The following is a 16104-nucleotide window of genomic DNA, read 5'->3' on the forward strand; positions in this document are numbered from 1 at the left end:
ACTTCAATTTCCTGTCTCAATTTTCTGACCCATAAAATGGGAATGACTGTTTACATGTCATGCATCAATATGCACAAACTCACTTAGCACCGTGGGCTCTGTGATCCATAAAGCAGTTTCTCTTTCTGACAGCAACTGCCTGCAGGTTGTTTGGAGGGAGAGAGAAATTTCTCATTAAAAAATCCCAGGTGAGGCATGTGGAGTTACCCCTCACTGTATGAAATAATAGGAACACATTGCTTCTGGTCCTCATACGTTCCTGGGTAGCGTTCATACTGGGGAGGCAATTACAGGCAGCCAGCCGGTTAGTGCAACGCACTCTTCATTTGTCTCCAGGAGCGAATGACATTCATGAACTGGAGCGGAAAGGGAACAAAGAGGACTTTCGAAAGTTAAAATATTTTTTGCTTTATTTCAAACAATTTTTGGATGTTTTCATGTAAAAATAGAAGCTTCCAAGTTTTCCCCTAAAAGTTCAAGAGTATTTCTCTACGTGAATGATGTCTGTCTATATTTGCTTGCACCGAGTATAGTCATGCTTTGTGTATATTCTTTATGTTAGAACAACAGAGACCTTTCTTTTAGTAAAAATAAAGGAGGTGCAAGTACAAATTTTATGAAAAACGATAACTACTTTTCCTTCTTACACTTGTGCTTGCGATCTTCTTGCCCCATTCTTTACTTCGGTGGATATGTCGACTTAGGTCACCTTGGAGGTAACTTGCATATCAATACTTCTCCAGGGTAAAAAAAAAAAGAGTTGGTACATTGTCCTGACATATAACATATAACTCGCTTTGTTATTCACAAAGAATAACAATAGTGAGTGTGTGTGTGTGTGTGTGCTCTTCCTTGCCTACACAGGGGTATTAATATATATCAATACTTCAACACTAGGGAAATAGCCCAGTTCTCACATGTCCGTATGTGCTTGTTTCTAGCAAATCACCAAAGGATGGCTATCAGGAGACTGTCTCTGGAAAATACATACAAACTGTTTATTCGACTTCAGATAGGTGAGTATATCTGTATTTCCATACATACAAGTATACATATACCCATATCCACACATATATTAATAAACAGATGTATTCTTGGGCTTCCTTGGTGGCTCAGATGGTAAAGAATCTGCCTGCCCATGTAGGAAATCCAGGTTCGATCCCCAAGTCAGGAAGATCTCTTGGAGGAGGGCATGGTAACCCACTCAAGAATTTTTGCCTGGAGAAATCCATGGACTGAGGAGCCTGGTGGGATACATATATATGTGTGTATTTACTTTTATAAATAATATGTTTGTATTAGATATGTGTATATGTACTTACTTATAATATATATTTAATATATTTTTAGTATATATATATATATACATTAAAGTATTACAAGTATATATATATACTAAAGTATTATAAGTATATATATATTATATATATATATATACACTAAAGTATTATAAGTATTTTATATATATACTATATATATACTAAAGGATTACAAGTATTTTATATATATAGCATTCTTATTGTCCATTGAACTTGGAGATGACCCTCCTGAGAGTGATTGTTCTACTGCTGATTGTATGAGTGGAAGGAAATACAACCACCTCTGCATCCAGGAGTTTGTTCCTTGGCCTCCTGGCTGTCATTCTCTGATTTTGATGTATTTTGTTCCAGTAGAGCTTTCTGTGTTTTACAGCTACCTCCCAGGCGAGTGTCTCTGCTGTGATCCCTGGGGTCCCCATTGCCACCACATTATTGGCCTCTAGACTTCACTGCATCCCTAGATCATGTCCTCAGCCCTCTCTCCTTGTGGTCCTCTAGAGCCAGATCACCTTACAAACAGCTGCGTGGATGCACTGCTGTGACCCACTCCGAGCATGGGCTCAGTGCCCAGGAGGGAGGGCTAGGGTGAGCATCAATTTAATGCCAGTAAACTGACCCCAGCATTTTGCTCTTGATTACTCTCTTTTAGCATGTAATGCTCAGTGGGGCAAATAGGTGACACTCATGTGACACAAGTCTGCAGACTTTCAGCAGAGAAAATGAAAATAAATAATTCATGTTGCGACCCAACCACTGGAAACCAGCTGTAATACAAATGTCTGATATTCTGTTGACAGTATTTCTCCATTGTTGGTGCTAAAATAAGGCTCACTGAGGGTCAGGACATATTTTTATGCATAGCCTTAGCTTGGGACACAGTCCTTGGCACCTCACAGATACTCAATAAATTGACTCCAGAAAAGAAAAAAAAAAACAAAAAAACAAAACCTGTGTCCCATTTGCTGAGGGAAACATAGATGAACCAGGCATCAAAATTATATCCTCTTTTGGTCACTTTTGTGACATCTTGTATTACCAAGGGTCTTCTGAGTGTCTTGGCTTTGTCATAGCTCTTTGATGTGACTACCTGAGCACCACAAATACTGTCTAGATAAGCAAAAAATAGAAAAAAAAGAAACAGAACTAGATTTTTCAAAATACTCTGAAAAGATCTTTAACTAACAGTATGATCTTAGTAAGGACATCAGCAACTTCAGAGTTTGGTGGGCTTATATTTTAATGGTTAGCTAAAGTGAAGGAAAACATCCTTCACTAAAGTATTGCTCTTCGTATGAAGAATTTCACTCCTGTTTCCCAAGTGGGCCTTGAAATTTTTTCAGTCACCAGAGCAAAAGTCAATTCTCCGTTAAAGCCTGTCAGTCAGGTAACATTTTCTGTTGATTATTGTGAGAAATTAGCTGTTTCCACACAGTTCTTATCTAGTCATGTCAATCCCATTTAAAGTCAAGTCATTAATACAGTTGGAGAAGGCAATGGCACCCCACTCCAGTACTCTTGCCTGGAAAATCCCATGGATGCAGGAGCCTGGTAGGCTGCAGTCCATGGGGTCACTAAGAGTCGGACACGACTGAGTGTCTTCACTTTCCCTCTTCACTTTCATGCATTGGAGAAGGAAATGGCAACCCACTCCAGTGTTCTTTCCTGGAGAATCCCAGGGACGGGGGAGCCTGGTGGGCTGCCGTCTATGGGGTCACACAGTCGGACACGACTGAAGCAGCAGCAGCAGCAGCATTAATGCAGTCATAAAAAAGAACAAAATAATGCCATCTGCAGTAACATGGATGGGTCTATGGATTATCAACTGAGTGAAGTAAGTCAGACACAGACAAATATATGGTGTCTGTCATATGTGGAATCAGAAAGGGTACAAACGAACTTATCTACAAAACAGAGATAGAGTCACAGATGTAGAAAACAAATTTATAGTTACCAAGGGATAGGGGAGGGAAGGGATAAATTGGGAGACTGGGACTGACATATATATACTACTATATATAAAATAAGAGATTCCCAGGTGGCTCAGTGGTAAAAATATCTGCCTGCCTATGCAAGAGATACAGGAGACATGGGTTTGATCTCTGAGTCAAGAAGATCCCCTGGAGAATGAAATGGCAACCCACTTCAGTATTCTTGTGTGAAAAATCCCATGGACAGATGAGCCTGGCGGGCTACAGTCCATGGGGTCACAAAGAGTCAGATACAACTGAGTGACTGAGCATGCACACACATTAAATTATTAGGGTATGAAAATTTATGACTAAGAGACCCAGTACTAGGGCAAACACTAAATTTAGTATGTTTTCTTCCTAATTGTACCCAAGAATTAAACATTGCTTCAATTTATGATCACAATTTGAATTCTTAATAAATTAGAGTTTTAAGTCATGTTATATGTACTTTCATCACTTTCAGTTCAGTTCAGTCGCTCAGTCATGTCTGACTCTTTGCGACCCCATGAACCACAGCACGCCAGGCCTCCCTGTCCATCACCAACTCCCGGAGTCCACCTAGACCCATGTCCATTGAGCTGGTGACGCCATCCAACCATCTCATCCTCTGTTGTCCCCTTCTCCTCCTGCCCTCAATCTTTCCCAGCATCAGGGTCTTTTCAAATAAGTCAGCTCTTTGCATCAGGTGGCCAAAGTATTGGAGTTACAGCTTCAACATCAGTCCTTCCAATGAACACCCAGGGCTGATCTCCTTTAGGATGGACTGGTTGGATCCCCTTGCAGTCCAAGGGACTCTCAAGAGTCTTCTCCAACACCACAGTTCAAAAGCATCAATTCTTCGGCGCTCAGCCTTCTTCACAGTCCAACTCTCACATCCATACATGACCACAGGAAAAACCATAGCCTTGACTAGATGGACCTTTGTTGGCAAAGTAATGCCTCTGCTTTTTAAATATGCTGTCTAGGTTGGTCATAACTTTCCTTCCAAGGAGTAAGCGTTTTTTAATTTCATGGCTGCAATCTCCATCTGCAGTGGTTTCAAATCATTTTCTGCATATTAAGTTTATAATAATGATTGTATTGGAAAACACATTAAAAGTGCTGTGGTCTAAGCTCACACACACACACACAACACACACAATAAAGTGGCCAGTGCCACTTTATAGGATAAAGATCAAATCCTCTGCACAGGATTTATGGGCCTTCAGCACCTTGTCCTGCTGAATACGGACTAAAGTTCAACCACTTCAGCCACCCTCATTGTGTCTCACCTTGACACGTCCAGTTCACTCTGCTTAGAACCCTTCCATCACCTCACCTTGAGAGCTCCTTCACCTTCAAGCTTTAACTCACCTGGCAGTTATGCTGACAAGCCTTTCCTACTTCACCCCAGAGATTAGCTGTTCATCTGGCTGTGCTCTCCTAACTCTTCACATGTCCGTAATACATGGCGATCATCCACTCACCTGGCTACCCTAGTGGAAAGAAACTTCTTCTTGAAGGAGACCTTCTCGCTCTTCTTTATATTCCCAGCTCCTCTCTCAGTGTCTCTGGAATGCAAGGATGCTAGATAGTGCCTGCTTTCTACTCTTGAAGAGTTTACAGTCTAACATGGGAAATTTAAGCGTTTGTGTACATATGTATGGGCTTCCCCACTGACTCAGTCAGTAAGGAATCTGCCTGCAGTGTGGGAGACCAGGGTTCAATTCCTGCCTCAGGAAGATCCCTGGAGAAGGGAACGGCTACCCACTCCAGGATTCTTGTCTGGAGAATTTCGTGGAGAGAGGAGCCTCTCTTTCCCCCTCCTCCCATCCACTTTCCCTCCTCTCTGCTTCGAGTCCTGGTCCTGATGATAGGATTGATTGTGATTTCTGGGCATGACTAGTTTCTTATCATCTAGTAAGCCCAATCAAAGGGCAGGCCCAGAGGCAGCCCAGGGCTCTATGGCCGCTCTGCCTTCATTCACATCCTGCCTCTGCCACTCACTGGCTGCATGACTTACCCTTCTATACCTCAGCTTCCTCTTGTGTACAATAATGATAAAAATAAGAGTAATCTGCTTCTCAGAGATGTTACGAAGAATAGACAGGTTTATATACACAAAGTGCATGGAAAATGTGCTACACGTGTTAAGCATATTAGCACTAAAGTATTAGCTATTTTATTTCACTACCCCAGTACTTTGCAAATTCCAGGCTTTTTATGCTAACACCCTGAGACTAACTAGTAAACTCTGCCCAAGGTGCTATTTAAGACTATCTAAGATCTTCCAAAAGGATAAGAATCACATAGTTATTGGCCCTTTATTAAGGCTCTGATGTGACTCGAGGGCTTTAGAACTTGCTAATCAATTATTTACTATTGAACATTATTTTTCCAAAGTAAATTGCCAACAAAGGTCCGTCTAGTCAAGGCTATGGTTTTTCCTGTGGTCATGTATGGATGTGAGAGTCGGACTGTGAAGAAAGCTGAGCACCGAAGAATTGATGCTTTTGAACTGTGGTGTTGGAGAAGACTCTTGAGAGTCCCTTGGACTGCAAGGAGATCCAACCAGTCCATTCTGAAGGAGATCAGCCCTGGGATTTCTTTGGAATGAAACTCCAGTACTTTGGCCATCTCATGGGAAGAGTTGACTCATTGGAAAAGACTCGGATGCTGGGAAGGATTGGGGGCAGGAGGAGAAGGGGATGACAGAGGATGAGATGGCTGGATGGCATCACTGACTCGATGGACGTGAGTCGGAATGAACTCCGGGAGTTGGTGATGGACAGGGAGGCCTGGCGTGCTGCGATTCATGGGGTCGCAAAGAGTCGGACATGACTGAGCGACTGAACTGAACTGAATCATTTATTTACCACTGAACATTAATTTTCCAAAGTAAATAGTAAAGGATTTTTGTCACTAAAGTCTCCCTAATATTCTGAGTCTTGCAATGACACCAAGAGAATCAGCAAGGGAGAATTTGGTGATTCTGAACCCTATAGTCCAGGGTATCCATCATTTGTGAATTTACCAACATGTTCTTGAATGGATTTCTATTTTTGTACTACTGAATGTTTGAGAGTTAAATTTTTATATTAATCTTCAACGTAATTTTTCTATGATATATGTACATTAATAATTTAAAACCCTCTTCTAGCTTCAAGGGGGTACTTATAACCTAGTTCAATTAGGAAACTGTGAACATCTTTAACCTGCTCAGATGCACTTTTGATTGCTAATGAATTAATAATTTGAAACTGTCTTTTATGTTAATTCTTTGATATCATTCTGAAATAACTAGAAGAATCCAGTCTGTTACTAGGATAAGTAAGTCCTCAACTTTCCTTGATTTTTACACAATTTACTAAAGTATCAATAAAATTAACATGTTATTTCCATATGACTTTATGGGGAATACATCTGTCTTTTTCATGATGACAAATTTATTTTTAACTGCTTACATCTCTATAGGTCTGTCATTGAGAGAGACATGTGCACTTACTGTCGAAAACCCTTGGGCACAGAAACCAAGATGATTTTAGATGAATTACAAATTTGCTGCCATTCGACTTGCTTCAAGGTATGGCTATGTTTCTTGCATTTAATTCTCATACAAAATTGCATAATGACTAGAATAAAAATAATTATCTAATGGAATATATGAGATGAAGTTAAAACTTTCAGAAACACTGTCATGCACATTAATAATGCACTGTTTAAATATTTTTTTGACTTCTTAGCCTGCAACTCCAAGGTTTATAATTACTCTCTTGACTTTAGGCTTAGAGTTGATTACTGATACGTTGATAACTCTTACTCTACAGATTTAAATCTATAAAAAGATAAACACTTGTTCTCTTTAGAAAAGTTTTTGCAGCATTTTCATAAATCATGCTGCTGCTTCTGCTAAGTCACTTCAGTCCTGTCCGACTCTGTCCGACCCCAGAGACGGCAGCCCACCAGGCTCCCCCGTCCCTGGGATTCTCCAGGCAAGAACATTGGAGTGGGTTGCCATTTCCTTCTCCAGTGCATGAAACTGAAAAGGGAAAGTGGAGTCACTCAGTCGTGTCCGACTCTGTGGGACCCCATGGACTGCAGCCTACCAGGCTCCTCCATCCATGGGAGTTTCCAGGCAAGAGTACTGGAGTGGGGTGCCATTCCTTTCTCCACATTGCAATAAACATATAATGAAATCCAAAAAGGAAAAGAAATTTTTGAGAAGAAAGTTACTGGCTTCTTACATCATAAAATTAGGATCGATGGGCTTAACAATAGTTAAAACTCAGCCTGCCTTTGAGAGCATGATTAATTATAATTAAATATGGCTTAGTAGAATGAGCCAGAGAAGGCAATGGCACCCCACTCCAGTACTCTTGCCTGGAAAATCCCATGGACTGAGGAGCCTGGTAGGTTGCAGTCCATGGGGTCGCTAGGAGTCGGACACGACTGAGCGACTTCACTTTCACTTTTCACTTTCATGCATTGGAGAAGGAAATGGCAACCCACTCCAGTGTTCTTGCCTGGAGAATCCCATGGATGGAGGAGCCTGGTGGGCTGCCGTCTATGGGGTCAAACAGAGTCGGACACGACTGAAGTGACTTAGCAGCAGCAGCAGCGGCAGTAGAATGAGCTTCCCTGGTGGCTCAGCTGTTAAAGAATCCGCCCGCAGTGAGGGAGACCTGGGTTCGATCCCTGGGTTGGGACGATCCCCTGAAGAAGGGAAAGGCTACCCACTCCAGTATTCTGGCCTGGAGAATTCCGTGGATTGTATAGTCCATGGGATCGCAAAGAGTCAGATATGACTGAGCGACTTTCACTTCCTCCTCCTGCTTCAGAACGTTCATTTGGGATTCCCTCCTAGCTCAGAAGGTAAAGCGTCTGCCTACAATGTGAGAGACGTGGGTTCGATCCCTGGGTCAGGAAGATCCCCTGGAGAAGGAAATGGCAACCCACTCCAGTACTCTTGCTTGTAAAATCCCATGGACAGAGGAGCCTGGTAGGCTGCAGCCCATAGGGTTGCAAAGAGTCGGACATGATTGAGCAACTTGTCAATATCAGTGTCTTAGTAGAATAATAATAATACTAAAGTGTACATAGTAGAATGTTTCTTTCACAATTTATGCTTTCATATGCCATTTCTTTTACTTTTCACAAAAGTATTAGGTAGGTCAACAATATAGTTTTTGGTATAACTAGGTGAGCACTTAACTAGGAACCTGAAGACCTGAGTTTGAGTTCTAACTGACACTAATTCTGGCCGTGTGACTTTGGACAATCATCTAAATTAGCTTAGCCTAAGTTTCTTCATCTGTAAAATGACATAGCTGATTAGACTAGTGGTTTTCAATCCAGGATGAACGTTATAATCATTCGGGGAGATGATGAGAAAAATAAAATGCTTGGGACCAGCCCCAGTTACATCATGTATCTTCGAGATGATTTCTGGGCATTGGTGTTTTTAAAGCCTTCTTAGATAGATCTAAAGGCAGCCGGTTTGAGAACCAGAGCCTGAATCTATGGGTCCTTTCTAGTGCTGATAGATTCTATGATTGATGCAAATTATCTGATTCAGTCAAGTAGATGTAATATTAGGCTAGCCAAAAAAGTCCATTTGGGTTTTCCAATAAGATGTTATGAACTTTTTGGCCAGCCCAATACTTTGACACTTGATTGCTTCTCTTTCAATTAGCTTCAGGCAATGACACAAATTCAATGCCTCATTTTGAGGCAACAAAATCCAAATTTAGGCCATCATATATAGAATACTATATAAAGTAAGACATGAAAATTTCATAATTATTTCATTTTAAGACAGTAAAAATTTCTCGAAGTTATTCAAATTTACTCAGTGGAACAAAAATTAGTCTACAGCTCTTTATTTTAAATTATTATGCACAAAAGTTTTTAAAGAAGAAAATTGTCCTGATTATTGCCTTTGGTCAACAGGAATAATTTCCATTTTGTTATATTTTAGATGATTTATTTCCATTGTCAATTTAATCATAAAATACTACTGAGAATAAAAATACCCCCACACTCCTAAGAAAAGACAGATTACTCTATAGTCATAATTATAGAGAATTACCTGAACTGGCTTAAACATGTCTATACTGACCTATGACAATTTGTGTCAACGAACTTGAAAGCCAGCTGGTTGGCAGTAGACTTGCTCCAGTGAGCACAGGTTTAAGGTAGATGTCAAGCCTTTCTTGCCTCTTTAACCAGCATAACTTGAAACAAATTTCCCCTTAAATTGTGTCTGGAGTCAGAAGTTTGTTTTGCTCAATGACACTGTATCTGGACAGTGTAGCTCTCCATTAGTAAGCAAACAATATATATATTTAGTGTTCTAATTTGCAATATCCAACAGTATTCTTGTCTTTGGCATAACCAATTTTTGAAAATATTCATCTACTTTATTGTGAGTTAGGTAGAAACTTCAGTAGTAGGTATGCCCTGAAATGCACACCTCCATAGTAGAGGGATTTATGAGAGAATTTGTTTGGAAAGTTTGATGTGTGGATCAGACAAGTAGATTCTTACTTTTTCTCACGGTTCTTTTCATCAGAGTGTTGCTATAAAGGATGATATGGAATAAAGTAAAAGGTTCTTTTTTTAATCCTGTTAACCAAGAATCTAAACTTCATATCTAATGTAAACTTTATACATACCTTTCCTTTAGTGTGAAATATGCAAACAACCTTTGGAAAACCTACAAGCAGGTGACAGTATTTGGATATATAGGCAGACAATACATTGTGAATCCTGCTACTCTAAAGTTGTAGGTAAGTGTTGAACTCTGTGAGAAACTATCACTAACATTAGTGAACTTTAGGTAGTGTTGAAATATTTTAAACCTGTGGGGGATTCATTTTGATATTTGGCAAAACTAATACAATTATGTAAAGTTTAAAAATAAAATAAAATTTAAAAAAATGGAAAGTATTTTATTAATTATATTAAAAATTCAGCTGCAGATACAATGGTAGCATTTCATTTACGGTATAAAATAAGTCAAAATTTATGTTTTCTTCTGATATGAGACCAGACATAGATACGAATAAGTGTAGGTCATTTATTGTAGGAAATTTTCCATTTTTTGCAAACAAAAATGTATCTTCTTTGCTCAGATCATTGTTAGAATTAGAATTAAAGTGCATTTCTGTGAATGATCTTTTATATTTGCACTGGAATATACTTTTATAATTTAATTTGGTTATTATACTAAACACCTTTTAATGTGAATTTTAAATGGAAAATTTAAAGTTAATTGTGTACTGGGGAGCTGGACAACAGCACTATGTAAAGGGAAAGTTTCCTGCTGGTGGCGAATGGAAAAGGAACATCTGCGGTTGTTACATGGGATCCAAAATATGGAGTTTAATGACAAATGTGTGATATTAATGAGGTGCTTGGAGGCTACATCTGGAAAATGCTCTGAAAAATATTCAGAAACCCATGTTCCATCAGGCTGCAGAATCGATGACAAGAACAAAGCTAATTATATTCATACTTGGCTTTTTATTTTCTCATATTCCAGCCATTCTCATAGTCCTTTTTCTTCCTCATTGAGCAGCCTTATCAGGATCCAGTGTTACATCAGGGGGCCTTGATATGCATGGTGGCAGGTCTAAAATTTTCAGTCCCAGGAGTCCATGAAATGGTTTAGGAGATGTGGTTACCAAAACACTCAGATGTCTTTGTGTCTTCCTCCCTGTCTGTGTGCACTTTTATAGTACATATAAGTTATCAAGACATGATGCTCAAGCATGTCGTAAATATGAATACGGGGCATCAGTGCTTCATATTCACAGTATGACCAAAAGCCTTGCCACAGTGATGAATTCAGTAGGTGGTAAAAGTACACTGTTTAGTTCACCCCACCTCCACTGATGAATAATTATTTTTAAAACTTTAGTTATAAGCTTATTTTTGTACTGAATTTGTATATATAACTTATTTTCTTTACATTTTTCAGCCAAGTGGATTCAGTAATTCTGGCACATGAAAATCAAGAGGAAAGGATTCATCGAGAAATTAAAATTTTTATTATAAGAACATGTAATCTAAAAAAGCTTTTACACCAATGACTGACTCTTTGTATAACAATTCTGCTATTGCATAAATAATATAATTGCTTATACTAAGGTCACATACATAAAGGGAACCATCTGGTATCTGGTTAGATTTAGAGATAAAAAATTTAAGTGGTCTAGTTAGCAGCATCAAAGGAAGGATGTTTCTGATGGCAGTGAGCATTGTCAGCCTTGACCAGGTCCATCTCTGCTCAGTATTAGTCTGTGTATCACGGTTTCCACTAGAGACCAGGATTCCCAGTTTCTCATCTTTGTTTCCCTAGGGATTTGGATTTACAGATGTTACTGACATCTTGACAAAACTGCCAAGGAAGCAAGATATGTACATTTCTTATATGGAAAAGAAACGTTGATAGAAATTTTGGCAGAAAGATAAAGTCTGGCAGAAAGATGTTAGTGTATAAAGGTGTATGGACCTCAGAAAATCACTTAAACTATTCAGATTTTGGTGCTATTATCTGTAACATGAGGGGAAATGGAGAAAATGATTTCTGAGGTCGCTTTCTGCTCCAAAACTCTGAGATGCTAAAGCAAGTTTTTGTTTGATCTTTAGAATCATATCTGAATCTGTGTTTGTTAAGCATGCAGAACTAGATAGGATATCTAAACAATTTAATGTTGGTGTCATCCTTTAGTTTATTACAGATATAAGTTTTATAGAACATGTTTTATAAATACAAAGACATGCATTTATTGGTAATGGGTAAAAATCACATGGCATGTATAGTTTACATATTATAATTTGTTACGCTTTCTTTTCAAAATCTGGATTTGTAAATGATCTATGAGAAATAATGGTAATGGACCACAAAGACGTGTTCTGTAGCATGCTGTACCTATTCCTACTACATAGCACTTTATATTTACAGATGGCTTATAAAAATAAAATGAACTGTCAGTTACACAGAATCTTCTTGTGCATCATCTATAAATATTACTCAGTGACATTGATATTGTCAATTATAGTGATCATAATTTATTGTATTCTGTGCTATACTACTTAATTTTTTGTCTGCTTAAGCCATAACATTGGTTTTTAAAGAGCTTTTTCTTAAGGAATTGAAAAGTCAGTAATCTTGTGTGAAATTATTATTATTAAAATTGAGACATCGCACTTATAAACTATTTTATATGCATATAGGAACTGCTTCTCAAAGGAAAGCATATGGAGCATTGAGAGAGGGTGAGATTCTAAGGGAGTTTAAGGCAGTTATAAAAAAATGACTAACTAAGGAGACCAAAAAGATAATCATGTTATTTTCTAACTGTTGCTAAATGTGAAGAATGATTCTTCCATATAATGATTTCAAGCATCTGTTCCTGTTAGATACTGGTCTACAAAGTGTTAAACACTAAATACTTATCAAAACACAGCAATGTGTAATCATTGTCCTATGGAGAGGAAGCCAGAAAAAACAATTAATAATAATTTGATATTCATTAATTCATGCTTGATGAGAAGTGGTGGTAATTGAGCCATATGTTTTATTGTTCTCTTATTACATGCTATCAGAGTGGATCAAAAGAAATAATTTTCTTAGAGTTGAAATTCGTGGCAGGAAAGGATGAGTAGAATAGTAGCCCTCTCTTTTATAGAGAGTGTATTAACATCTCAATGCCTTTGTAGTAATTAAAAATCATTTGAATGCCATTTTTAAAGGACTCTACTGTTGAATGCTTCACTTCAAAAAAAACCTAACAGGGGCACTCTTTCTCACTCTTCTGTAGCTATTTAATGGACCCTTTCTTCTACAATAATGTATTAAATTAAACCAAAAGCTGTTGTAAAAATAGAGTAGATACAGAGTGAAGCGAAAAGGGCTGCTGATTTTACCAAGTCCGCTTCATTAGGTCTGGGATTATTTGCACCATAGGGATGACAGATTTCTAAAACAATTTTAAGATCTCATTTTTGTTTGCAGCGAATTATGTTATGATTGGCATATTTTTCCTGGACACAGGTGCCTACATCTCAGAATACCAGGCCCTGGATTCTATTACTAATTAAAAGATGTCTCTAAAAATAATTAATTGCTCTACTATGAGAGCATTCTTCTAAAAAACAAAATAAAATGTATCTAGTAATCTTGGAGATAGAATCTGTTAAAATCTTTTCTTTTTCTTTTACTAAGGCCAAGAAATAAAAATTTATTCAAGAAGTAATCTGTGCATCCCTAATTATTTGATTGCAATCGCTCCTATAATTAGATATGTGATGAGATGGTCCAGTTCTCACAACCGGGGCACTCTCTGACTTGTTTACTATGATAGAAAATCATGAGCATTTGGAACATTTTCCAACTCAGCTTGATTCAGAGCTCTACCAAAACAAGTGACTGTTTGGTCTACATTGAGGCAAACTAACAATGTTAATGTTATTTTTTTGTTGCTGTTGTAGTTGTTACTACTGAATATACTGGTTATTTGGTATAAGGTAAATAAATTATTTTTAGTATTCTACCTATTTCATAGCATTCAACAGTTCCCAGAGACACTTGTTCAGTCGCTAAGTATCGTCCGACTCTTTGCAACCCCATAGATTGCAGCACACCAGGCTTCCCTGTCCATCACCAACTCCCAGAACTTGCTCAAACTCATGTCCACTGAGTCAGTGATGCCAGCCAACCATCTTATCCCCTGTCACCCTCTTCTTCTCCTGCCCTCAAGATTTCCCAGCATCAGAGTCTTTTCTAATGAGTTGGCTCTTTGCATCAGGTGGGCAAAGTACTGGAGCTTCAGCTTCAGCATCAGTCCTTCCAATGAATATTCACGGTTTCCTTTAGAATTGATTGGCTTGATCTCCTTGCTGTCCAAGGGACTCTCAAGAGTCTTTCCCAGCACCTCAGTACTAAAGAATCCCTTCTTTGGCACTCAGCTTTCTTTATGGTCCAACTCTCACATCCACACATGACTACCGGAAAACCCACAGCTTTGACTAGACGGACCTTTGTTGGCAAAGTGCTGTCTCTGCTTTTTAATATGCTGTCTAGGTTTGTCATAGCTTTTTTCCAAGAAGCAAGCATCTTTTAATTTCATGGCTGCAGTCACCGTCCTCAGTGATTTTGGAGCCCAAGAAAATAAAATCTGCCACTGTTTCCATTTTCCCCCCATCTATTTGCCATGAAATGATGGGACCAGATGGCAAGATCTTAGTGTTTTGAATGTCGAGTTTTAAGTCAGTCTTTTCACTTGTATATACTGGTATTAACTTGCATTGGCCATTTGTCTCACGAGTCTATTTCCTGCTACTTAAAGTGTGAGATTTAAAACATTGAAGTGCTGTTGTACCCACCAGCCCAAACACTGCATGATCTATAAATCTACACTTACCCCCTTCTCAGATAACTCTTTCGTTAGATACCTAAGAGCTGTGGAATGTTTTGTATGTGCTACAGAATTGCTTGTTGACTTTGTCACAATATAACTGTTGGGCACCATCCTGATTCACGTTTACTGGACCTATTTGTCCTGCCATTTGAGAAGTATGGCTTCTGATATATTATTGAAGTGTTCAGATGCCTCTTGAGTTAGGTAATGGTCTCAATTTTTTTCACTGGAATAGAGGAAACTGATTATTAGCATCACTTATAACTACCACCTTGGAAAGATCTTCTAACTTCATTGCCTTTGAAACATTCTCATTCATACATGAAAATCCAATCATTCTAGAGTCTGTAGGAAAAAATGCATGGCTTATAATCTACTGTCATTCATTCATCTGTTCATTTTCCAATAACTTAAAAATCTTCATTTAGAATCTATGTTCCAGATCTCCATGGTAACCAAAATAGCCAAGACTCCTGTCCTCATGGAACTTAAATTCTAAAGAAAGGTTGGAGGAGCAATTTGAAAGACAAAATGTAAATAAACACAATAATTTCTGAAAGCAAATAAGACCATGAAGGAAATAAAATACAGCAACCAGGTCAAGGGGCAGTATTTAAAAGTAATGTTGTCAGATGATATTTCAAATAACAGCTGAATGATGAGAAGGAAATAGCCTGGGGAAAATCACTCCAAGAGAAGATATTTTAGGATTGGCCAAAATCATTCTACTTTCTGGGCTAAATGTGTCCTTGTTTCTCTTAAATATGAGATCCAGATTCATAGATGCCAAGAGACAGAGAACAGTCAAAGGATTTTTTAAGCTTCCTCTATTCCTCATGTAAAACAATATTCAGATATTACATAGATAGCTTTCAGGTCTCTGCCAATGGGTGGGTTACACCAAATGGTTACTCCATCTTGGTCCTCAGGCTGAAGTTGCTCACTGGATAAAGGAGTGACTGTGTCAGTGGTGGGTCTGAACCAATGCTCACCTGAAGTGGAAACAATGGGCCAGGTATGACATTTGCTCACCTCATTTGAGGCAGCACTCAGGATCTAGTTCCTTTCTGTTTTCAAAAAAGAGACAGTAAACAGTTAAGCAGCAGCATTTCAGGTCTAGAAGAGACTTCTCACAGGAATGTTACAAATGTTACTTGTTCTATTCCTTTGTGGCAATATGAATAATGTATCTGGTTGAAAGGAACATACAGATCTTGATGTAACTTTCTTGACAGTTACAATTTGTTAATTTTACCTCTTTTCCCAAGAGAAAAGGAAAGATCACCAGCTTCAAGGACCCTTCAGGTCCATAAAGGCAAATTGGATCGGAAGTCTCCCACAAGAAAGTGTTTAGGCCCTAAGGCAAGTGTGACCTTAGCAATTACAGAAAGATTGCCAGGAGGCTGGAAT

General features: G+C 38.5%; 1 protein-coding gene across 9 annotated transcripts in view; it reads left to right on the forward strand.

Moving 5' to 3' along the window:
- SCEL (sciellin) overlaps positions 1-12276 on the forward strand; it is a 125336-nt gene extending 113060 nt beyond the window's left edge. For all 9 annotated transcript variants that reach the window (XM_061435161.1, XM_061435159.1, XM_061435158.1 and 6 more), the window contains 4 exons: positions 942-1016; positions 6743-6851; positions 9954-10056; positions 11250-12276. In XM_061435161.1, the coding sequence (XP_061291145.1) occupies positions 942-1016; positions 6743-6851; positions 9954-10056; positions 11250-11266 (304 nt within the window). In that variant the 3' untranslated portion in view covers positions 11267-12276. The remainder of the gene's footprint in view (positions 1-941; positions 1017-6742; positions 6852-9953; positions 10057-11249) is intronic.
- Positions 12277-16104: the final 3828 nt, after the last annotated feature.

Source organism: Bos javanicus, chromosome 12 (genome assembly GCF_032452875.1).
Source record: "Bos javanicus breed banteng chromosome 12, ARS-OSU_banteng_1.0, whole genome shotgun sequence".
Classification (NCBI taxonomy): Eukaryota; Metazoa; Chordata; class Mammalia; order Artiodactyla; family Bovidae; genus Bos; species Bos javanicus.